Source organism: Pseudonaja textilis, chromosome Z, assembly GCF_049901715.1.
Source record: "Pseudonaja textilis isolate UNSWEBS1 chromosome Z, rPseTex1.2, whole genome shotgun sequence".
Classification (NCBI taxonomy): Eukaryota; Metazoa; Chordata; class Lepidosauria; order Squamata; family Elapidae; genus Pseudonaja; species Pseudonaja textilis.
Window position 1 is genome coordinate 104,929,534 of NC_142008.1, and position 26,631 is coordinate 104,956,164.

At 37.0% G+C, this 26,631-nt stretch overlaps 2 protein-coding genes and 1 pseudogene across 2 annotated transcripts in view; all 3 read right to left on the reverse strand.

Moving 5' to 3' along the window:
* The window catches only part of LOC113452026 (olfactory receptor 5AR1-like), a 36,280-nt gene extending 9,927 nt beyond the window's left edge, over positions 1–26,353 (reverse strand). Inside the window, exon 1 of the mRNA XM_087915941.1 lies at positions 26,016–26,353. The gene's annotated coding sequence lies outside the window, so the exon portion shown is untranslated. The remainder of the gene's footprint in view (positions 1–26,015) is intronic.
* LOC113452024 (olfactory receptor 12D1-like) lies at positions 14,629–15,518 on the reverse strand (annotated as a pseudogene).
* Positions 20,385–21,314, reverse strand: LOC113452032 (olfactory receptor 12D1-like). The gene is given in 1 exon segment (XM_026723439.2): positions 20,385–21,314. A coding segment is annotated over 1 exon segment (930 nt).
* Positions 26,354–26,631: the final 278 nt, after the last annotated feature.

The following is a 26,631-nucleotide window of genomic DNA, read 5'->3' on the forward strand; positions in this document are numbered from 1 at the left end:
TATTCCAAGATCCTACGGCTTTCATTAAATGGTGACAGCATTGCACATCATGCCACAAGTTCTGGGAGATTTTTTTGTATGTGTGTGAAATATCATGAACCAAGAAATACATTTTATGTCAAGATGACTCAGTGCTACTCAGTCAGATTGATACTCCCATATCCTTTAAACAATGCTAATATGAACCCCAAGTGAGTAAAGAATATGTTTCAGCATATTTAAAAAAGAATACAGAAAGTAAAAATGGAAAGTCTACATAGGTTTATCATCTAGGCATATGACATAACCAAATCTCTTTTAGAGTCAATAATGATCATTATTGACTCTAAAAGAGATTTGGTTATGTCATATGCCTAGATGATAAACCTATGTAGACTACTATGAACTTTCCAAGGAATGATGGATTACTACTAACTAGTTATATTTAGATGATTTAGATTTAATTGTATTCCAAATTTTTTTATTAGGTCAGCAACTAAACAACAGTTGAATGTATTGTTATATTTATAATCTTCAATTATTCTAAGATTTGTCATGACATTTTTGAACCACAAAGGGTTGTTGTTGTTGTTGTTGTTATTATTATTATTATTATTATTATTATTATTATTATTATTTAATAATGCAAAACCCTTCAGAAAAGGCACCAAATTTAGAGTACTTCACAGATTATCAAGCAATGTCCTACAATTTTGACAACAGCTGAAATATTGATAATATATACAGCTTCACAGAAAACTATAAAGCGCATGAAGAGTTGGCATTAATATATTTAAATAAAGAAACCCACAGAGAAAGAGCTTGATAATATTAATCTATTTAAATACATAAAGCCAATAACAAACCTTGTAAGAATTGGGCAAAAGTGTTATTTGACATATAGAAAGACATATACATAGATATGTGAGTAGCCAACAACATTATATGATTTTAGAGTTCTGTTTTGATATTTTTGTTTGTTATTTTTAACCTGATATTACCATATAGAGTCACATTTGAAAGTCAGGTGGTCATATATGGGGAGAGGCAGGGTTTATTCTGCCTAGAATAAAGCATCCAAAAGACAGTCCAATTAGATTTATTGATAGTATTAGTTTGAATCAAGCTATTAGTATACTCCATAGATATAGTTCGTGATTTTGTTTCTCCTTCCTGCCCTTCCTTCTCTATTTGATCTATTTTGTTATACAACTAGATTGATCTGATATTCACATACCTGTAAACTGTACAGAATACCTATAAACTATAAAGGTGATTGAAGGAAAAAAATATTTAGAATGGAAATCCCTGGAATAAAAGACACACATATATGTTTTTACTAAATATTCAGACAAGTCATACCTTCATGAAATTTCTTGCTCAATTATGTAAAGTTGATAATTAGAGATGAGAATGCCTTAAGAGGAAATAAATGCATTTTCATGAAATATAAAAAATAAATCATCAGAGCAGAATATATCTTCAACAATTTTTAACTTTGCTTCTGTATTTGGTTTAAATATAGTATTTATTGTACCTGGAAGAAATACAACCTATGCACAAAGCAGTAGGCTCCTATGGGGATAAATCTACAGAATTTAAGAACATAAACAACTAATTCAATCAATTAATGCTACTTAATAGTTTTAATGGGCAACTCCATTTTTCTAAGTTACTTGAAAAAAAATCACTTTCCTACCTTTAATACTGTCTAAAGTTAAGGGGTAAGCAAACAAACAAACAAAGTACTAATTGAGGTTGATGCCTCATATCTTCTGGAAAAAAAATATGGAAATTATACAGCTCAGAATGGAAAGCACTGGTATCGTGTTATAATATAATCTCCAGGGATAGTGGGGCTAGTGCTTGCAAGAACCAGTGTCTAGCAGACGTTGGAAAAATAGTTTAGACTTACATGCTTTTTCTATTTGGTCTTTCTCCAAATTATTTCTCCAATCTCTTCTTAAAAACTTCCAGTGTTGGAGAATTCATAACTTCTAGAGGCATCTGATTAATTATTATGTCAGTAAATTCCTCCTTAGTTCTAGGTGCTTCTCTCCTTGATTAGTTTCCATCCTTTGCTTCTTATACTGACCTCAGGTGCTTGGGAGAATAGATTGACCCTCTCTTCTTTGTGGCAACCCCTATTGGAACATGGCTATTATGTCATCCCTAGTCCTTCTTTTCATTAAATTAGATATATCAAATTCAGCAACTGTTCTTTATATGTTTTATCCCCCAATCCTCTAATTATCTTTGTTACTCTCTCTGCACTCTTTCTAGAGTCTCAAACATCTTTTTTTACATTGTGGTGACCAAAACTGGGTGCAGTACTCCAAGTGTGGCCTTATCAAGGCATTATAAAGTGTTATTAACAATTCACATGATTTTGATTCTATCCTTCTGTTAATGTAACCTAGAACTGTCCAATAGGACTCCAAGAATCATTTCACAGTTATTGACTGAGGTACCACCTATATTGTACCTGTGTATTTTGTTTTTCTTGCCAAAATGTAGCACCTTACTTTTTTACCATTGAACTTCATTTTGTTAGGTAGCACCCAATGTTCAAGTCTGTCAAGATAATTCTGTATCTTAAGCCTATCTTCTGAAGAATTGGCTATTCCTGCCAGTTTAGTGTCATAAGCAAATTTATCATCCCCTTAATCACTCAAAGAGCCATTTGGGTCCATTTTCCACAGAAAATAAAACACTGGGAGCCAAGAATTTAACAACCAGCATGACTAGGTGGATGTAGCCAACCCAATGTCACTCACTCCCATCTAGTCACCTCCTGCTCTGGAATATGGAGCGAGTCTCCATTCCCCCACCATCACCCTTATATTCTCAGGCCAGGAGAGGAGTGATGGGAAGGTGAGGAGCCAGCCAGTAGTGAGATCAGCTGACAGGGAGCCACAGCAGAGGGCCAAAAGAGCTGTATGTGGCTCCAGAGTTGCAGGGTGCAGACCCTTGCCATTGTCCAAATCATTGATGAAGATGTTGAAGAAGATGGGCCTAAAATAGAGCCTTCGGTATTCACTGAATACTTCTCTCCATGTAGATGCAGTTCCATTGAGGAATCCATAGCTAAAAAGGGAGCAGACATTTGTAAATGTAGATAGAAATAATAAATAAGTGTTGATTAATACTTTGTCAGTTTCTTATGGTCAAAAACAGAGAGGCATACACAAGCTTGGCAACATAATAATAATGAAATATGAAGAATATAATATGACTAAGAAAGAAAAAATATAGAACAAGCTACTTATCTAAAGCAAAACCCACTTCTCTCTATGGTAGAAATTAAGAGATGAGGCATTACGTATTTAGATAAATGATGCAATAGAAATACTTAAAGCTCCACAATGGCAAAACCCATGCAGGCATTACCAAACCTTATTAGTAAGACTTAACCTATCAGTCCACTAAAAAATTGGTCATAGAACATTGTTTGTTCTATATGAGAAAGAAGGATGCTAGTCTAAATTATGTGCCCTGGGTCTGAAAGATGAATTTATACAATATTTCACATGGAAAACTCAATCCCATAATCCCATAATTCTTCCAATCTAGTTTGTGGAATTTTATTTAATCTAAAACATGTTTCAATCTGCTCATTATAGAACTATCACATAAACATTTCAACAAACACTTTCTGCTTGCACATTGGATATGATATAACTTTTATTATTTTCATTTGCTAGAAATTATGGAGGTAAATGATTAGAAATCACTATTGTCCATTTCAAAGAAATAAACTTGCTCACACAAAGCTAAAAAATGTTTCTTTCTTCAGACCTGGGGATCCCAAAGCAACAAGGAGCCTGCACATGTGTAATATTCTAATCTTGACCCTTTTACAATATTGTTTTATTCATGTTTAATTAGTTTTTTTTAAGTAAAGTTTAAATATATTTTTAGTGTATACTGCTAAATCATTGTGTGATATCAGCAGCCATACGAACATGATAGATACATACAAACATACAGACATACATACACATTATAAGAGAAAATAATCCAACAATAGAGGATAATTAACATCCATCTTGCTTTATTAAAGCAGAGTGGTTATTGATAAACTATGTTTATTTAGTGTGTCTTAGAGCTTATTCTTGATCATTTCTTGTTTCCTAGGTAGTACTACCAGCAATTACATATGCAGACAATTTCAGAACCATTCCATAGTAGCACAAGGAAAATCATGATTGCATCTATGTGCTCCCTATTTCTTCGATGCTGGTCCATGAAGTTGTAATATATCACAGATCTGACATTATTTACCAAGTGTGAAATAATATTTGTTCATACAGATTAAGTTCATGCAAGTAGGTAATACTAGTGTAGAATGAATATAGTTCTGACTGACCTTTCCCTAGACTCATGCTTCTTGCCAAAATTTTATTTTGGGTCTGGGTACAGTCTGGGTACTGTTAACAGTCTGGGTACTGTTATCAGTGCCTTGGGCATGGGTAATGAGGGTGGTTGCCAGAGGTGGTACTCAGCAGGTTCTGGAGAACTGGTAGCAGAAATTTTGAATAGTTCGGAGAACCTGTAAATACTACCTCTGACTGGAGATTTTACAGTATTCTTCCCCTGCCATGCTTACCAAGCCACTCCCACAGAACCAATAGTAAAAAAATTTGAATCCCATCACTGGGGTTGCCTATTTATATGAAGCTGCTTCTCCAAATATCATTTTATGGATTTGGGTAGGATTTCTTGATTTCTTCCTTGATTGCCATACTATTATCTGTGCTTATTGTGATGATTAGAATCTCCCACTTACCTCAAAGCGGGGAATACCCACATAATTTTACAAAAAGATAGCTATTCATTTACCTAACCAAAGCACAATTCATACAATTCACACATAGTAACAAGAGAGAAGTACTTTGGTAAGATGGTTAAAATACCAGGCTAAAAATTGAGAGACTACTTTAGACATAAAACCAACTGTGTGATTTTGGGTCAGTTACTCTCTCTCAGACCTAACAATGGCAAACATTTTTGAAAAACCTTGCCAAGAAAACAGTAGGGGCTTGTTGAGATAGTCATCAGAAATTTTAAAAAAACTGACTAGAAGACACCAAATTTCAGCCTACATTAACACATCTCAGAAGCCACCAATAGGACACTAATTTCAGCAGTTTTGATATGAGGAAGTGAATTTTTTTGTTTTTTATATGTAGTTGTCCTATCAGGCTTTTGACCTGTTTTTGGAGTTTTGACAGCCATGCACTCAAACTCTCTCTAAAACTTTTCTTCCTTCCCTTCACAGCGGAGCTACTTGGGATGCAGCTCCTGTGGCCTGGCTGTCCCTTTATGGTCCCCCCTCACACACACCCACATCAAAGTACCTTAAAGGTACAGGCTGCGGTGGCTGCCTTTGTGCTGCGAAGGGAGGAAGAAAAGTTCAGCAACTCTTCTCCTCATTCTCGGGCATACACACACAGAGAGCATGCACACATGGCACTGGAGGGACTCACCCACATGTCGATTCCTAGCAGAAGATGCTCCCAGTGCCGTGTATGTATGCTCTACAGAAGAAGGAGAAGAGTTGCTAAACTTTTGTTCCTCCCTTCCCTTCACAGCAGATACAGGTACAGGCTGCGGCGACTGCCTTCATGCTGTGAAGTGAGAAAGAAAGTTTGCCAACTCTTCTCCTCCTTCTCAGGCATACACACAGAATGTGCCATGCACATATTGTGTGTGCACAGTGCCAGAGGGACTCACCCATGCACAGAAGGTCTCAGCCTCACATATCCATGCTCTATGTGAATGCCCAAGAAGGAGGAGAAATTTGCCAAGTTTTTCTTCCTCCCTCTATTCTGATACACACTGGCCAGGCAGGTGAGTAGTGTCATGTGGGGCAAGTGTCCTCCCAACCAGCACAGCCATGGGCTCCAACCTCATACAAATGCAAGTTTTCAGATACTCCAGGATTCCAGGCTTTGGCTGCAAGAACTGCAGGCAGCCTTTCCCACCACACACTTCCTCCCCCCACCACCCCATGTGAGGCAGGAGGCCTGACAGAAAGCACCTGGTCTAAAGACACAACCCTCCATGATGAAACCCTTCCCAGGGAACAAAGCAAGAACTTACTGATCTATCCTGAAGGGGAGCTTCAGAGTGGCGGTGGCAGCGTTTCAGGAGGATGGCCCTCGGGGCCCTAGGAAACCGTCTTGTGCAGCCCAGCAAAATTTACTTTAGCAACCATGAGTTGCTGCTTTGGGTTCTGCAAGTCCCCCTTCCTTCGGGAAATGGCTCTGAGTGGTAAAGAGGAACAGGATTCAGCCTGTCTGCTTCTCTGCTGCCCAGAGCCATTTCCTGATGGGCACCTACAGGATCCAAAGCTAAATTTTGCTGTGCTGGGAAAGAGAATCTTGCTCTCCCAGTTAGACCAGCAGGGAGAGAAGCAGCTGCTGACCCCACCAGAGGCAACATGAGTCTCTCCACATGTTCTCCTGCTGCTTTTGCTGGGAGAGTGACATAGTCCTTCTTGTGCAGTGATAAGCTAAATTTTGCTATGCCAAGAAAGACTTTTTTGCTCTCCCAGCTAGACCAGCAAGGGAGAGAAGCAGATGGTCATTCCTGTTTCCACCTCAAAATGGCTGAAGAATTGATTTAGCTGCCCAGCCAAAGAATCACTACTGCTAAATAAATTATTTTTGTTACTCTGCCCCCAGTGGTGGGATTCAAATTTCTTAACAACTGGTTTTTTGGGAGTGGCCTAATTTGTGGGTGTGGCTTGGTGGTCATGTGACTGGGGTGGGCATGGCTAAGTGGTCATGTGACTGGGGTGGGTATGGCCATGTGGCCATGTGATTGGCAAACCAAATATAAGTGGTCCTGGCTTAATGGCCAGTTGCTTAGCAAGTGTTCTAATTTATGACTGACCTCCACAGAGCTACTTCACCTGTTTTTGGTGTTTTGACAGCGATGCATGCACACACACACACACACACACACACACACACACATGCACACACACTTATGACCAGTTACAACATCCCACACCGTCTTGTGACTGAGGTTTTCTGTTTTTTGCCAGTTTCCAAGGCCTGGGGAGTTAGGGTTGCCCCATAATTTGTCGCAGACCTTTCCATACTCAATGAAAGTCTGAGCTCTTAAAATAATGTTCAATCCTCCATCTGTACATAGCTTTAGCATCCCTGATGCCCTTTTTAAATTTAGCTCTTGCCTCACTGTACTATAGCATATCACCAGAATGGAAAGCAGCATTTCTAGCTCTTAATAAAAGGCACACTTCTCTATTTATCCAGGGCTTGTTATTAGAAAACACTGATATTTGTCTGGTGGTAATGACAACATCAATCTAGCTTTTGATATAAAACAGTACTGTTGAGGTGTAAGTATCAATATTGTCCTCCTCAAGCAGTCCCATTCAGTACTCTTAAAGTAATCTTGAAGTTGCTCAGATGCACCCACTGGCCACTTGTATTTCTCTAATTGATGATCTGATTCTGTTGACAATAGGTCTGTATGATGGACTCAAGAACAGAGATATATGATCTGATTGTCCCAGATGAGGTAAAGGCATAGACCTGTATCCAAGAAGTTTTTCCCTCCAGTGGGACAGTCTATGTACTGATAGAACTTAGGGAGGAACTTAGACAGTCTTTAAATTGGCTTGATTGACATCACCTACAGCCACCAGCACTCCTTCTGGGTAGGCCTGTTGCTGTTTGCTAATAGCAGTTAACAGGTGACTCATAACTAGTCGTATTAGCATCAGGAGGTATATATTACTAGAATTCCCATTAATTTTCTGGAATCCTGAACAGCAATCAGACTACACCATGCTGTGATGCATGTTAAATCTTTATTTTCTTTATATTCCTTTTATAGTTAAGTCATATCCAACAACTTGTAATAATTATTGCAGTGCACAAAATGTGTGTGTGTGTGTGTGTGTGCAACCTCCTGCTCAGTAAAGAGATCCTATACCATTTCAGATAAAAGGCTGTCCAGTTTCTTCTTTAAAGCCCCAATGATGGAGCACAACTTCTGAATGGAAATAAGTCCAGTGGATACTGTACTTTAACTGGTTAGACTTTGAACATCCCGAAGAAGAAACTATTTAGCTGACATCCTGTCCTACATGCTGCAATACAATAATAGCAGGGAGAAAGTGGTAAACTCGATCATTCCCCCAACCCAGAAAGTGGCACAGGTGACCACGAGGCAGAAGGCTAGGAGGTAGCCATCGGACCACGGCAGCGAGCTGATGCAAGAACTAAAAAGGGAGTTGCCATCTGATCCATGGTTCAGAGACCATGGAGGAAAGCTGACATTGAGAAAGGGAGTAGCATGGAAATTGTATGTCCCTCGCATGCTATGAGTCACAACACCAAGCAAGCTTTCATGTTCTTAAAGATTCTACACTTAGTGAAGAAACATTTTTGGTAGCCAGGAATGAAAAAGGACATTGAAAGCTATGTGAAGAATTGTACCATGTGTGCGGCAATGAAAAACAGACCAGGGAAGAGCCCAGGGCTGCTGCAGCAAGTGGCAGAGCTAACCCAGCCCTGGGAGGAAATAGTGATGGATTTTATAATTTAACTCCCAGAAAGTAGGGGGAACACTATGATCTGGACAGTGATAGTCCCCTTTTCCAAACAAGCCCACTTAATAGCCTGCCCAAGCCTCTCATCTGCCCAGAGACTAGACAAGGTTCCTGCAGCATATCTATCAACTGCACAGGGTGCCAAAGCGAATATCCTGGATCTTGGGATCCAATTCACTGCCATATTTTGGGGGAGTTTCTAAAATTGATAGGATCCTTCCAAGGGCTTAATTCTGCATTTCATCTGAGTACAAATGGAGTAATGGAATTTTGAGATGCTATGCTAATGGAATACTTGAGATGCTATGTCAACTTCCTGCAGTCTAACTGGGCAGATCTCCTGCTGTTTGCTGAGGTTGCATACAATGATGTTGATAGCAGCATGGGATGTACCCCATTCAAAGTAGCCATGGGGTGGAATTTGTCCCCATGCCAGAATTCCCTCAGGAACCCTGCTCCTCAGCGAGATTGACAGAATGGGTGGGTTCTTTGCAGATTGCTTAGAGAAATGTAAAACAAGTGCTAGTCAAAGCTACAGAGACTTAGAAAGTATCTGAAGCTGAAACTGCCCTGCTGAAAGCTGGGTTGAAATTTATAGGGCCTTTCCCCCTAATGAAAATCATAAACCCAGTGACTGTGGAATTAAAACTGCCATGCCTAATAAGAAAAGTGCATCCTGTGTTCCATTGCAATTTGCTTAAGCTGCTGGTGAGGTCAAAACTGAGGCCAATAGCCAGGATAGCTCCAGGTCCAATCATAGTGGAATGTGAGACACATTACAAGATTAAAAGGATCCTGTATTCCAGGTTATATAAAGACAAACTTCAATACCTAGTCCAGTGGAAGGGATATCCAATGTCAAAAGCTAGATGGGTGAAAGTGCAGAATATAAGGGCAGATCAATGGATCAGGAAGTTTCATGAGAAATACCCACAGAAACTGGATCTCCCAGGGGAGATAGGGGAGCCTAGCTTTTATTAATTTATGTGTATACTTGATGTTTTTCCAGGTGCTTCTCACTTCTTGGGGGATCCGACTGTCAAGTTTGAAATTGATCAGGCCTGCTGCAGCCATCTTTCCATTTCTCAACTTGCCACACAGAATGGGGTGGGGAGATGCAATAACAATAGATCATCCCATGGGAAACAAGATCATCCCAACAGGTGCTATCCAGGGACTAGAAGAAGTTGCCAAGGAGACACAAGAACATCTAATTAGACAATGTGACTTGTGATAATGAGGGAGGAAATTTTCTATTATTTAATTATACTAAACCATGTGGAATACTTAGACATGGTTTTGTTTTCATTGGTGCCAAATGATGCACTCAATAAAATAGTTCTTTGAGAAAGTTGCAAGTCTTGGAGTGCTGAATTGATTGAGTTCATTAGTCGGAATCTTGACAGTTAATTGCTCTCACTTTCAAGAAATTTCTCCTTAGTTCTAGCTTGATTCTCTCCTTGCTTACCCATTGCATCTTGCATTGCCTTTTGGTGCTTTGGAAAATAGATTGTCTCCCTCTTCTTCGTTGTCACCCCTTAAATATTGGAACACTGCTATCACATAACACCTAGTCCTTCTTTTCACTAGACTAGACATACCCAATTCCTGCAGCTGTTCTTCATATGTTTTTGCCTCCAGTCCCCTAATCATCTTTGTTGCTCTTCCCTGCACTCCTTCCAGATTCTCAATATCTTTATATATTGTGAAGACCAAATATGGATGTAGTATTCCAAGTGTGGTTCTACCAAGGCATTATAAAGTAATACTAATTTCATGTGATCTATCCCTCTGTTAATGTAGTCTAGGATTGCACTGGCTTTTTTGGTGGCTGCAGCATACTGCTGGCTCATATTTAAATAATTGTCCAGTAGGACTCCAAGATTTAATTTATTTGTATCATGCCTTTATTATTTTTTACTAATAACTCAAAGTAGTGAACATTCTAACATACCTTCCTCTTCCTATTTTCTCAACAACCTTGTGAAGTGAGTTAGGCTGAGAGTAAATGACTCGCTCAAGGTCACCCAGTTGGTTTTTATGGCTAAGGCAGGACTAGAATTCTTTTTTTTTTTTCAAATTAAAATATAGTTTATATAAGAATCATACATTTAAAACATTTAAAAAACAAATGAACATATAAACAGATATATATATATATATATATACATATATACATTTTGCAGCGAAAGTTGAGCAATGATTACACATTACACACTTTTTAAAAACATTTTTTAACAATGACGTGATTTGCCTTGTTACAATACCTTCTTTGTTCTTTCAATGTTTTAGTTTCACAAAATGCTTTATGATTAAATGCACGTCTTCAATAACTTTATAACTTATCCAGTTGTCAAATATTGCCTTTTTATAACCATTCATACCAGCAATTCCATGTTTTATAGTAATAATTATCTTGGTTATTTTTTAGTAGTTTTATTAGGCTATCCATCTCTGCGCACTCATTAATTTTTTTGATGACCATCTCCTCTGAAGGGGTGGTAGACAATTTCCAATTTTGTGCATAGCTTATTCTAGCTGCCATTATAATGTGTAAAATTAAACATTGGTATTTTGTTTCCATTTTTGAATCTATCATACCCAGTAAGAAAGTTTTGGGTTCAAGTTTTACTTCTTGTTTAGTTATATTTAAAATCCAATTTTTGATATTTTTCCAAAATATTTTCCCAAATGGACAGGTCCACCACATATGAAAATATGTTCCCTGGATTCAGTTACACTTCCAGCAGTTGAGGGGGAGGTTTGGGAACATTTTAGCCAGTCTTGCGGGTGGCAAGTGCCAACAATACACCATTTTATAGATGTTCTTTTTATATGAGGCTGAAATAGTTAATTTGTAGTTTGTTTCACAAATATGTTCCCACTTGTCTAATTCAATACTGGCCCACATTTTTTGCTCAAATTATCATACACTCCTTGACTTCTTCTTTTAGTTTATAATCCAATAGATATTTGTATATTTTACTAATCATCTTCCTTTCCTCTCCTTGCCAAATTTTATCTAATTCTTGGTAGGTCATGTTCAAGCCAAATTTTTCTTTATGTTTTTTGTAATGTGATTGTATCTGCACATAGGGCCACCATGGTATCTCTTTTCCTAAAATTTGTATTTGATTCCTAGCCTTTAACTCTCCATTTTGATGTAATAAATCTTTATATCTTACAATATTGTCAAAATCTAAAACATTTGGATGTGTAACTGCCTCCATTGTGGATAACCACAGTGGGACCTTGCAATAATGTACTTTTTTATCTTTTCCCAAATATTTAGTAGCACATTCCTTATATAATGCCTTTGAAAGTGGTGTTTACTCTTTCCATCCCACATAAATGCGTGCCATCCAAGTTGGAGATCAAAACCCTCTAGTATTAAAATTCTTTTGTTTATCAAATTTATCAAATCTATCTCATATTGACTGGACCCTAAACAAATGTACAACTGAATCCATACACACAACCTTTTACAATGCTGTTACAAATCTGGGACTGGAACAACTAGTAACCAACAATACTAGACTAAACAACTGCCTCGATCTGATCTTCTGCAATAGTTTGAATTTAATTTATGGAATACAAACTAAAGAACCCTTTTCCAACAGTGACCACAATATGATTGACTTTTGTCTCAACATACGCCCACACAAAAATCATCACAATGATGTAATCCCAAATTATAACTTCAAAAAAGGCAACTCTGATCTTATAGACAATGATCTCTCATCCCTTGACTGGCAATCTCTATTCGCTGGATGCAATACTGTTGAAGACCATTACAACGTATTTTTATTTGAAGTCAAAAGAGTCATCAAACTATATGTACCAACAACTCCCAAAACAAAAACAAAAAAAAAAACAGATTACCCATAACAATAAGGAAACTTCAATCCAAACAGAGATCACTCTGGTGGAAAAACAAATCTGGTCATGTTGCCAATTTCAAAAGCCAATACAAAAATTTATGCCACAAGATAAAGACTGAATGCACCAATTATCACATTAAACAAGAGGAAAACCTACGCACAAATTCCACCCGCACTTTCTACAATTTTGTAAATAACAAACTAAAAGACTCAAGGTCCATCCCATCCCTGATAGGACCTAGTGGTAAAGATTGTAACAATGACACCATTAAAGCCAACCTCTTTAACACATTCTTTGGCTCAGTATTTGTAAACAGCAATGGATCATGCCCAGTATTTCCTAGCTGAACCACTGACAACTACAATGATCTAATACATAGTGATTTTACAGAAGACAATGTTGAAAAAGCACTACACAATCTAAAACCATCTCTATCTGTTGGACCAGATGGAATATGTGCCTACTTCTTTAAAAAGCTATCCACTGCCATAGCAGAACCTCTAAGCATAATTTTTGAAAAATCTTTCAGGACCAGCTCCTTGCCTAAACTATGGTCACAAGCCATGGTCATTCCCATCTTCAAAAAGGGAGAGCCCAGCCTAGTTGAAAATTACAGACCAATCTCCTTATGCTGCGTCACCTGTAAAGTTATGGTGTCAATTATTAACCAATCCATTATCCTCCACTTAGAGACAAACAACCTCCTCTCTAAGAAACAATTTGGTTTCAGAAAAAAAACTATTCTGTAATCTGGAACTCTTACACTGCAAAAACATATGGACTACAAAACTCGATCAAAGCAAAACAATAGACACAACCTACATAGACTTCTGTAAAGCCTTTGATTCAGTGGTACACAACAAACTACTCCTAAAACTAAAATCTTACGGTATCTCTGGACAACTGCATAACTGGATAGAAGCATTCCTGTCAAACAGACAACAAATGGTCAAAATTGGGAGTGTCCTATCAAATTCTGTACCTGTCAATAGTGATGGCCCCCAAGGCAGTGTTCTCGGACCAACTCTCTTCATACTCTACATAAATGACCTCTGTGATCATATTAAGAGCAACTGTGTTCTCTTCGCTGATGATGTAAAGCTGTTCAATACCACAGACAATACTGCTACCCTTCAAAAAGATCTTGACTATGTATCAGAATGGTCAAACAAATGGCAACTTCAAATCTCAAATAAATGGCAACTTCAAATCTCAAATAAATGCTCTGTTTTACATATTGGCAACAAAAAAAAAAAAACAGAAAATCAGAGGGGAACAATGCTGGAAACAATGTATCAGTTTCCTGGCTGTTTGTGCTCCTGTATTTGTGACTCTTGCCTTGAGATTTAGATAATGTTTCACAGACTCTGGACTTGTCTATTACTCATGGATTTGCTTTGACTTTGTAGGCTTGGCTTTGCTTCTTGGGCTCAACCTTTGTATTTGAAGTGTTGGATTTGGGGACTTGTTTTGGTTTCAAGGGCTTACCTTGACTCAGTATACTTGCCTTGCCTTGAACTCATTGCAAGTGTTTTGTTTGTTGGTGAGGGGAATTTCTGTGGAATATTAATTCAGAATATTCACTAAAGATTCCTAAACATATAGGGGCATGTGAGTGTAACAGCAAAGAAGATTTCTGATGCTACCTGTCAACTTGCCACAAAGAATTTCAGTGTGGAAACCAGTAGATAGTCAGCAGTCACTTCTGCTCCCACTGGTTTTTTGCCCACACATGATTATTCTGGTTCTCTGTTAAAATAAATAAATATTTCTGAAATAATAACCCAATGCAGCATAGAGTTGCCAAGCCTATTTTAAATTTTCTAACATTGACTACTTTTTAAGCTTTTTTGACAAATGTTTTTAAGTCTTTATTTTTTCTTTATTTCTTTTTAATTCAGAAAAAAATAATTCACCAAGTGAATTTTTTATCCTCAGAAAACCTCTTTTTAGCTGTTGATTAGTTTATCTAAAAGTGGTTAAGAAATGAGGCTTCTGAGAATCTTATATTCCTTAGAATTTCAAATAATTAAAAGAGTTTATTTGAAGAATTCTAGTTTAGGAAATGATAGAAGGTCCACTTGTGATACTGAACCATCATAGCTGCAATATCTTTCCAAAATTTCTATTAACCAAAAAAGGGTTGTTGTTTTCTCCACATTTTCTTCATTGTTAGTTTAACCTCCTGATTTCTCAGTGTATAAATAAGTGGGTTTAAAACTGGGGTAATTGCACTATATATGAGTGTTATTATCATATCCTGGTTTGATGAATTACCCACAGTGGGAATCATATAATTAAACAATACAGGAATGTAAAGTAAAGCCACCACAGTTAGATGGGATCCACAGGTAGAGAAGGTTTTTTGCCAACCACTTCGTGTCTTAACCTTTACAAGAAGGAAAATAATAATATAGAGGTAGGAGAGGAGTATGAAAATAAAAGGACCCATAACAATACAAGTGGTCACAATACTGAGGAGCATAAGATTAACGTATGTGCTACCACAGGCCAGTTTCAACAAAGGCTTGATGTCACAGAAAAAGTGTTCAATGTGATTTGATCCACAAAAGGGGAGGTGAGCAGTCACCACTGCATGCATCAAGGCATGGAAAAATCCAGTGCACCAGGCAGCTGTTGCCATTAGGAGACAAATTTCTTTTCTCATGATGACCATGTACCGCAGAGGATCACATATTGCAACATAGCGGTCATAAGCCATGATTCCAAGAAGAATGACTTCGCTACTTCCCAAGAAATGGAAAAAGTGCAGCTGGACCATACAGCCCTTGAAAGATATTGTGTGCAACTCTGAAAGAAATCCAGCTAGCATATTTGGTACAGTGACTGTTGAAAAGAAAATATCAAGGCAGGAAAGATTTCCAAGGAAAAAATACATGGGAGTGTGAAGGCGTGGTACAGATAAAAGTATAAAAATAATAGCACCATTCCACACTAATGTAGCCAAATACAAAAGCAGGAAGATTGTAAATAGAAGACACTGAAAATTGGAGTGACTGGTCAAACCCATGAAGATGAATATATTTACTTCTGTTTGGTTTTCCATCACTAAAAAAGAAAGAAAGCAGCAACAAAAATGAGATGTTAATTACAGATAAATATTCCTAGTCAAACCATAGACAACTACAATGATAGATACATATCAATTTTATAGAAGACAATGTTGAAAAAGCAGTACACAATCTAAAACCATCTCTATCTATTGGACCAGATGGAATATATGCCTACTTCCTAAAAAAGCTCTCTATTGCCATAGCCGAACCTCTAAGCATAACCTTTGAAAAATCTTTCAGGACCAGCTCCTTGCCAAACCTATGGTCACAAGCCACAGTCATCCCCATCTTCAAAAAAGGAGACCCCAGCCTATTTGAAAATTATAGACCAATCTCTTTTTGCTGCATCACCTGTAAAGTCATGGAATCAATTATTAACTAATCCATTATCCTCCACTTTGAGAGAAATAACCTACTCTCTAATAAACAATTTGGTTTCAGAAAAAAAAAACTATCCTATAATCTGCAACTCTTACACTGCAAAAACATATAGACTACACAACTTGATCAGGGCAAAGCAATAGGCACAATTTACATAGACGTCTGTAAAGCCTTTGATTCAGTGATACGCGACAAACTACTTCTAAAACTAAAATCTTATGGTATCTCTGGATACCTGCATAACTGGATAGAAGCATTCCTGTCAAACAGACAACAAATGGTCAAAATTGGGCGCGTCCTATCAAATTCTGTACCTGTCAACAGTGGTGTCCCCCAAGGCAGTGTTCTAGGACCAACTCTCTTCATACTCTACATAAATGACCTCTGTGATCATATTAAGAGCAACTGCATTCTTTTCACTGATGATGTAAAGCTGTTCAATACCACAGACAAAACTGCTACCCTTCAAAAAGATCTTGACTATGTATCAGAATGATCAAACAAATGGCAACCTCAAATCTCAACAAATAAATGCTCTGTATTACATATTGGCAAAAAAAATCAGAAAATAAAATGCAATCTGAATAATCAAGTCCTTGTTGATGATCCAAACTCTGTAAAGGACCTTGGAGTACTCATCTCTAATGATCTAAGTGCTAGAGCCCACTGTAACTACATAGCCAAAAAGCCATTAAGAGTTGTTAACCTTATCCTCGTGTAGCTTTTTCTCAGGTAATATCACACTACTAACTAGAGCATACAAAACTTTTGCTAGACCAGTACTTCTGAATACAGTTCATCAGTCTGGAACCCATACATTACATATCTGATATTAATACAGTTGAGAAAGTCTGGGAATACTTCACAAGAAGAGTCCTCTACTCATTGCAGAATATCTTATGCCACCAGACTTGAAATTCTAGACCTAGAAAATCTAGAACTATGTTGCCTTTGGTCTGATCTAAGTATAGTACATAAAATTATACATTGCAATGTCCTACCTGTCAATGAATACTTTAGCTTCAACCATAACAATACAACAACACACAATAGATACAGACTCAAGGTTAACCACACCAAACTTGATTTCAGGAAATACGACTTCAGCAACAGAGTGGTCAATGTCTGGAATACTCTACCTGACTGTGGTTTCTTCCCAAACCCAAAACTTTAACCTTAGACTGTCTACTATTGACCTGCCCTTCCTGCAGAGAAGGTCTGTAGGTGTGTATAAGTGCACCAACGTGCCTCACCATCCCTGTCCTATTGTTTCTTTTTTTATTCATATCCATTTCATTTATTCATAATCGTGCTTATGCTTATACCTGTTATCTTATAATCACTTGACAAAATAAATAAATAAATAAATTTATAGAACATTAAACTTCAGCTACTTTAAATCCATCTCACTTCTGAGCATGACAGTGACAGAATGATAGGACACAGATATGTAGATAAAGAAAAACACAATTTTGCTGATGATGCCATTGTGACAGATCTACAATGGCAAAAATGATGGTGTCATCCTAAACATATATTTTAAAAATATGTATTTTCCTCTGCCACTTTGCAGAAATAATAGAATGATTTTGTTGACTATGGAAGGAGAAAAATGACCTCCTGAACTAGTTTTAATTTTATACTAATTATTTCTGGGTTAATATTCTGGTTTTTGTTCCCTTTAGATCATAGTCGTCTAGGTTTCCAGATTATGAAATTATTTATTAATTGAGATGCACTTTTAGTGCTCATTAGTGGTTCTTTACTTTTTTTGTTCAATCATCAATGTTTTTATCCCAGCAATATGCTATTATGCTGATAAAAATAAATCAGTGAGAAATATTGTCATTGAAACAACATTGAAACAAACAGACCACCTTATTAAAGAACCAAATAAAATCATGAAAATATTGAGAATTTATTTAGACATTGTGAAAGGCTAGAGATTAATTATAAGATGCAAGATATTTTGAACCTGTTATACATGATTATGCTGTAGAATTTTGTTGGCATGTTATGAAAGCTGCCAGCTGTTAATCCCATTTCCATGTTTCTTTTTCCCTGTTATTTTCTTCCTGCGTTATTTTAAAGATCCTTCTTTAAGATGTAATATCTGACACTGTCCTTCTCCTACAATAATGGTTTCATATTACAATCAAAACTAACACACATAGCCTCAGTTCCTCGTCAACTGAGCATGCATGATGTTGTTTTGTCTGTATGAATATCTAAAAAGGTAGCAAACTACTATTGCTGAGAGAAGATTCACTGCAACAGGTATGCTGTCCTATTTGCTTTACAAGATAGATTTTTACATTGTGGGGAAAATAGGAGGAGGAAGGATATTAGGTATGTCTGCTACCTTGAATTATTTATAAAAATGCTAAAAGATAGGAAATCAATCACTCAATCAATAAGTAAATAAATAAAATGCTTGCTATACAATATTTCATTTTTTAAGCCAACAATCAAAACTGGTAAATAAAATCTCTGCAGAACTTTTCAAAATATACCCATATTTCTTCCCTGGCAATCCCTTTGTCAATCAGGAAAGTTGAGAAGGATATCAAAAATTTTGTGTTGTCAAAACAATAATTATATCACACAGCTAATACCACCTGGATTAATATATATTAGGTCTTCACATATCTTGCTTTTTTTCCCTTATTGTTTAGGCACATTTAGCATATATTTGTCTGTCTTAAAAATAAGTACCTGTATATTATTTTTAAAGGTAAAAGAATTTGTCAAACATATGCCCTGAGTAATATTTTGAGTAAGTGAAATATCCAAATAATTCATACCTTAATGAGACATCTTTCTCACTAAATAAGAGGAAATTATAACTGAAGATAAATTTGCCCAAGAGTCAAAGAAAACAACAGGGTGTAATTAGAAGAGATGCAAATAATCAACCTTCTTTATAGAAAGTATCTTGAATGATTTTCATCTTTGCAAAATATGTTTGCCTTATAACTTCATTTCTTGCCATTAGGGAAAAAAGTAACTACCAATGGTTGTGAAGAAATACATTTATTGAATTAAATTATGTATATAATTCTTGTAGCCAATTATTTAACAATAATTTAATGGATAAATTTATTATTTCCCCAGGTGTTAAAATGAATCTCTTTTTATTTTCAGCAAAAAGTTATACAGGAAATATACAAGTATAAGCTGATGATTCTTGAAAGTATCATTTGATATAGTAATAAGGACTAAGCATGCATGAAATAATCTGATTATAGTTCAAGGCAAGAAACAGATAACAGATAATCAGAGTTGGAAGGGACCTTGTAGGTCATCTAGTCCAACCTCCAGACCAAGCGGGAGACCTTATACATTTCTGACAAATGGCAGTCCAATCTCTTCTTGAAAGTCTCAAGGGATGGCACTCCCACAACTTCTGAGGGTAAGTGTTCCATTGGTTGATTGTTCTCACTGTCAGAGAGTTTCTCCTTATATCCAGGTTAAATCACTCTTTGTTCAGTTTCCATCCATTATTTCTTATCTGGCCTACAGGGACTTTAGAAAATAGCTTGACCCCTTCCTCTCTGTGGAAGCCCCTCAAATATTGGAAGACCTCTATCATATCTGCCCGGTCCTTTTCTTTACTAGACTAGCCAAGCCCAGTTCCTGTAATCATTCTTCGTATGTTTTAGTCTCCAATCCCCTAATCATCCTGGTTGCTCTTCTCTGTACTTTTTCTAGGGTCTCAACATCTTTTTTATAATGTGGTGACCAAAACTGGATGCAGTACTCTAGGTGTGGTCTTACTAAGGCTTATAGAATGGTATTAGTACCTTCCTTGATCTTGATTGTATCCCTCTGTTAATACTATTTAGGTTTGCATTAGCACCCCCCATGCAACCCACATCTTTGTGCATGTGCATGCATCTTCCATGCATGCCCCACCCCCCGCGCATGCATGACATGAGCTGGCTGGCAGGAGGCATGCATGCATGCACAGTGAATCTGATCCACAGCGATGGCTCGTGTGTCGGCAGAGATGGCTCAGTGTGCCACTTCCAGCATACGTGCCATAGGTTCACCATCACGGCTATAGAATATATAAGTTACAAAGTTGATAAGAATGTGAACAATCAAGAATGAAATTTATAAGCACTATTCTGTATCTCTAAAATGTGAAAATTGTTCTGTCAAGAAACTTTGCAATGCTTTTTACAATGTATTTTTTTCTTCAGTTATTAAACATGTAGGTCTAGAATTAGGGGTAAGTGCCAAATAAATCTTTAAAACTATGTGCAAATAAATTAAAATAATCAGTTGTACAAATTTGCCAAAGAAATGGGAATAAAACATTTAGTTTCATGTAACAATGCATTTGAAAGCCCTGGAGTTGGACCCTGAGTCATTATAACATGACATTAATGAAGGAAGGGTATGGAAAGAATTTGGATGGATGGGTTCAAACTATAAGAATGCTTTGAAAATATTAATCACCACTTCCTTTATTTTCAAAGATACAGGCATTTAATCCCTTTCAAAATGAAGATTTTTGTTTATAATCTTTGATTCCTCAGTGTGTAGATCAGAGGATTTAAAACAGGTGTTATTATACTGTATAATACAGAAATGATCATATCATTTTCAGAAGAATCACTAGCAGAAGCAACCATGTAGTTGGAAAGTACTGGAATATAGAAGATGGCCACCACACTCAGATGGGATACACAGGTGGAAAAGGCTTTCCAACGGTTTCGCCATGACTGAACCTTGAAGAAGAGGAAGGAGATGATGTAAAAATACGAGAGAAGTGTGAAAAAGAAAGGACTCAGAGCAATAGAACCAGTGACAAGTTTCAGCAGGATGAGGTTGAGGGTTGTGCTACTGCAAGCTAATTTAAGTAGGGGTTTAATGTCACAGAAAAAATGTGCAATAAGATTAGGGCCACAGAACCATAGCTGGGAAGTCACCACTGTATGCATCAAGGCATGAAAGAAGCCAGCAGCCCATGTGGTCCCAGCTAGAGTAATACAAGCCCATTTACTCATGATGACAGTATAACGCAGAGGATGACAAATAGCTACGTATCGATCATATGCCATGATACCCAGCAGTACAGCCTCACTACTGCCTAGGAAGTGGAAAAAGTGCAATTGAGTGAGGCAGCCAATAAAGGAGATTGATTGATTCTTTCTAAGGAAGCCGCTTAGCATTTTGGGCACAGTCACAGTAGAGTAGCATATATCCAAGCAAGAAAGGTTCCCCAGAAAAAAATACATGGGTGTGTGGAGACGAGGCTCAACCAGGGTGACTCCCAGAATGGCCCCATTTCCTAATAAACAGGCTACATAGAACAGCAGGAAAAATGTGAAGAAGACCTGTTGTAGCCTCTGGTCCTTTGTTAGACCTAGAAAAATGAACACTTCTGTCCTGTTCTTCATCTCTGCAAATAGGGAAAACAGGTTAGTGATTTGAGAAAGCATTACTGTACCTAATATGGCAATGTTAATCATTTTCTAGAAGACGTTGCTATTCAATCATGAATCATCTATTTAAATTCATTCTGTAGAAAAATATCTCCAATATACCTACGACCATAAAATTTGTATGTGAGTCTCTGTGTTTGTTTCCATGGAGTAGACAGTTTGGAATCCCTATACTTTACTTGGCAAAGCAAAGTTCTAAACAAGTGTACAGAATTTTTTGCATGCATGTACTTTCCCATCTCTAAATCCAGTCTATCAAACCCCAAAGCACTCCTTTTCATTTGTTATTCTTATTCATAGTATAAGGTTTCTCCTTTGGGGCAACACATGCCCAAACCATAGATGCTTATACACAATGCCTGCTTTAGAGAACATTTGTTTCTAGTGAAGAGTGCTGCAAAAAATAAAGTGTAATTGTACTCACATTTGAATTAATTATCTGATGCTCTCATTAAACTTGTTTAAAATTGGGTAGGATCATTTTCAATTCAATATTTTGCAATAAAAGCATTTTCTTATCATGATAGATGAACTAGGATAGTAAACGTGATTTATTTGAGCCTCGAATGTTCTATAAACACAGTTGTTGCAAAGAATATTGCCCAAACCCCAGAAAATGAAATAGACATTTATAATCTCATATTAAATTGTTTATCAGTACTTCCATACCACTGGTCCAATTCTGGGCCATTCTATTGACTGTAAACAGGGTAAAACCTACATTGTACATTACAGATTATATTTCTAAGCCTGTTTTATGGAGAATCACATGAAACTGGCCAGCACTAGGCAGATAAGAAACACTGTTATATTTTCAATGTTACATATTGATTCCATACATATCTTCATACAGATTAAGTTCATACAATATAGTAGACAGGGTTGAAAATAATTTGGCAACATATGTTTTAATCTTAAAATTTAAATTCTCTCAATAAATGGCCTTCCTTTGAATTCTCATGGAATGCCTCTGTCTGGAAAGCCTAGGCTGAAATAATCATAAGATTTTTCTGAAATACTCTTTGAGAACAAAGAGCTCTTCAGGGATATCATATTAGAATTAGCTAAATATACAAATAGAGAGATGGATTAATAAGAGTTAGTTTTTCATTACATTACCGTTACATTTTTATATTCACTCACCTATCAATCGTATCTAAAAAATACTTGTTTTTGCATTTTCATTTCACAATGAAAGGAAAATATACAGTAGTTCAAATTAAGATCCTTTGATAAATTGCCTATAGATAAAATCTATCAGATAGACAATTCTTAGCTTTTAATAAAATGCCAATATTGAACAACTATAAGATTTTGGGATAGTCCTTACCTTAAGGAAACTTTATATCAAATTAATTAAAACTGAAAAGTTGCCTAAGCGCTAAGAAATCAACTTGTTAGAATTAGGCAAGAAATAAAAACTCATATCATTCAGAATGTGTTCGGAATGATTTGTGAATTGCCTCATTCATTTGGTTTATAATGTTTTTTTGCTGCCATTGGGAGAAAATTAGGAATTGATGAAGCGATGTGCTCATGTGGGAATAAATATGTTCTATTTGTGGCTCAATTTATTTATCTAATTAATAATGCAGAGGGGAGTCTGGTTTGACTTTGTTTCAGTTTGGTAAAAGCTGAGGATTTTCTGCCAAAGCATTATACTGTAATAGTGCTCAAACTCTTCTCTTTTAACACTCAAATCAAGACCTTCTTCAGTACTTTATTTCTGATGTGGAGTTATTAATGTCTTTGGTATTTCTAAGAAGAATTAATAGCTGAATATTACTCATTTTGGATCTGCATTTGGCCGTGGCCATTATACAATTCATAGAAAACATAACTAAAACAAAAACAAAGCAAGCAAACTTTTGTTCTTTTTGTGTATTGTATCACATACTTTCACTTTCATCCTAGGCCTGTATAGAATGCATCTTCAAGTATATTTTGTTCTATATAACAAAACAAAATTCAATATAGAGAAAAGTAAGGTTATGCAAGAAAAACCAATTGTTTAAGTACAGATGAAGTGAAACTTGGCTCAGTACCTGTAACTGTGAGAGGGATCCTGAAGTCCTAATGGACAGTTAAATATTATCTAGAAGTATATGGAAGCAGCCAAAAAAGTCAATGCAATTCTAGGTTTCATTTATAGAGGGATAAAATCAAAATAACATGAAGTATTAGTATCACTTCATAAACCCTTTGTAATACTACACTTGAAATACTGCATCCAGTTTTGGTGACCACATTATAAAAAATATTTGAGATTCTTGAAAGAGTTCAGGAAAAAAATGATTAGGGGACTGGAGACTAAAACAATGTTATTTTATTTATTTATTTATTTATTTTATTTGTTTAGCTTACAATATAACAGAAACAAGAATAAACATAAGTTTAAATACAAGAAATGGGAACTAATAATTGGGGACAATAGGACAGGGACGGTAGGCATGATTGTGAGCTTATGCACGCCCCTTAAGACCTCTTTGGAATGGGGTGAGGTCAACAGAAGTTAGTTTGAGAGTAAAGGAGTGGGGGTTTGAGTGGGTGACAACAGAATCAGGAAGTGAATTCCAGACATTAACCACTCAGTTGCTGAAATCATACTTCCTGCAATCGAGTTTGGAGTGGTTTACATTTAGTTTATATCTGTTGTGTACTCTAGTGTTGTTGTGATTAAAGCTGAAATATTCAGTAACTGGTAAGATGTTGTAATGTATGATTTTATGTACTATGCTTAAGTCTAATCTTAGACGGCGTAGTTCAAGGTTGTCTAAGCCAAGAATCTCAAGTCTGGTGTTGTAGGATATTCTGTTATGAACAGAGGAATGTAGTACTCTTCTGGTAAAATATTTCTGGACTCGCTCAATTGTATTTATGTCAGATATACAGTGCGGATTCCAGACAGTGGACCTGTATTTAAGTATTGGACTAGCAAAGGTTTTGAATGCCCTAGTTAGCAAAACAGTATTACCAGAGGAGAAGCTTCATAAAATTAAATTTACAACTCTGAAAGCCTTTTTGGCAATACTGTTGCAGTGAGCTTTGGTGCTTAGATCATTTGATATGAGAACTCCAAGGTCCTTGACAAAGTGAGGGTCATCAACAAGGTCATATCCACCTAGATTGTATTTGGTATATAGATTTTTTTTACCAGTGTGTAGGACAAAGCATTTGTTGGTAGATATTTGGAGTTGCCAATTGTTAGACCATTCAGACACACAATCAAGGTCTTTTTGAAGGACGGTAGCATTGACAGTGGTGTTGAATAGTTTTACATTATTAGCTCTCCTCAGGAAATTTGAGAAGATGAAATTATTCCAAAGGCCTCCCTGTTTCAGGACTTATATTCTATTAGAAACAAGAACAAACTACAAACTAATGACAGCAAAATATTTTAATCTTTGATATTAAAGGCATCAGGGATTCCACTTTTACTTTTTCTTTGATTTCTGAAAGCAACTTAGGGTTTTGTTCATTGCCCAGAAACTCATTTCTTATATCAGGTAAACTTGTGATTATAACAAATAAGCAAGCAAGCAACAGAGCCACTTTAAAGTAATGATCAGGCTAATAACTGGCAGATTGTGAGTTCTAGTCCTACTCTAGCATAAAAAGCCAGTTGTGATCTTGGTCCAGTCACTCTCTCTTAACCCCAGAAAGTAGGGCAGTAGGGCAGTAGGAAACCACTTCTGAAATCTTGTCAAAACAACTGCAGAGATTTAGCAATCCCATCACCACCCTGCACAGATCACTCCATAGCCAAGACCCTCATCTCCAGAACCAAATGCGGAGCTGACAAAGACCACCTGAGAACAGAATTACACACCCTCACTAACATATTAATTTCCAACAGATTCCAAAGAAACACAATTGCCAACCTAATCCTAAAGGACACCCCCCCCCCCAGAAACCAAGATACAGAACAGGACAACAGTATCACTCTCCTCCCCACATCAAAGGCACCACAGATAAAATCAGCAAAATTCTCTACAAACACAATATCAGGACAGCCTTTGGCACTGACCAAAAAAACACCCAACATCCTAAGAAACACCAAAGACAAGATCCCTCTAGAAAAGCAAGGAGTTTATGAAATACAATGCAACAATTGCCCAATACATTGGACAAACCAACAGAAGAATAAATGCACGCATCGCAGAACACAAGAACACAGTCAGCAAAAAAGAAAATACTTTCTCCCTTTTCCAGCACCTTAAAGCCACAGGACATGAAATTAATTTTGAGGGAACCAAATTAATCTCCAATACTGAACACTTCAACAAGAGAATAATCAGTGAAGCCATCGAAATAGGGAAACACCCCCATAACATGAATGAACGGGATGATACCTCCCACCTACCAGACATCTGGAAACTACCCCTTATCAATAAATGAGTCCCAGCCACGAAAACCAACACTGGACCCAAAACAACACATGTTGCCACCACCAATCTCCCTCACCAGACTCAAAACCAAACCCACCCCATAGACGTAAGGCAACCACAGTCCAGAAACCAAACCATGACTACATCACCAGCTGCCCCACACCCCGACCCCCAAACCATGCAAATGGACACACGCCATGAACACATAAGCTAGGCCTCAAACTCAGAGCCAAACCCAAACCCAGAACGTCACATCACAGCCACCCACTCAGGATATCACATCATGGAACTCAGGAGGTTACACCACAAAACCTCAGGATGTTACAACACAGTCAACGTCCCAGGAGATTACAGCACAAGACCCAGGATGTCACAACAATAGAACTCAGAAGGTCATCACACAACCCATGACCCAGGTCATTACAATACAGGAGGCTGATAGACACACAACCAATACCTCAGCCACACAGGTTCTTACAAAAAAGCCAGCCAATCTGCAAACATCAACTCCATCAACCAATCAAGAAATGACAACACAGCCAACCTCCCCACCAATATTTATAGAGAGGTGACAGCTCAGATCATGCTTTGCTTGCACAAGCAAGAAGCCAAAAGCACCAGCCTGAAGATGGCGAGTGGGATCTTGTCAAAATGTCACCAAGATACTCTCAATCTTACATGGGAAAAGACTCAAGCATGCCAAGACCTGCATACCCGTACCCATGAAAATCTACGAATATAGATTGGCAGCCATTTTTTGTTTTGCTGCCAAGCCTGATCTACTCTTTGGCACAAATGCAGGGAGAAAATAAGACACTCTTCGCTTCAGCATTTCATAACACAAAAGCTTATTGTTTATTCCTTCCTCCACAAGGAGTCCGAGA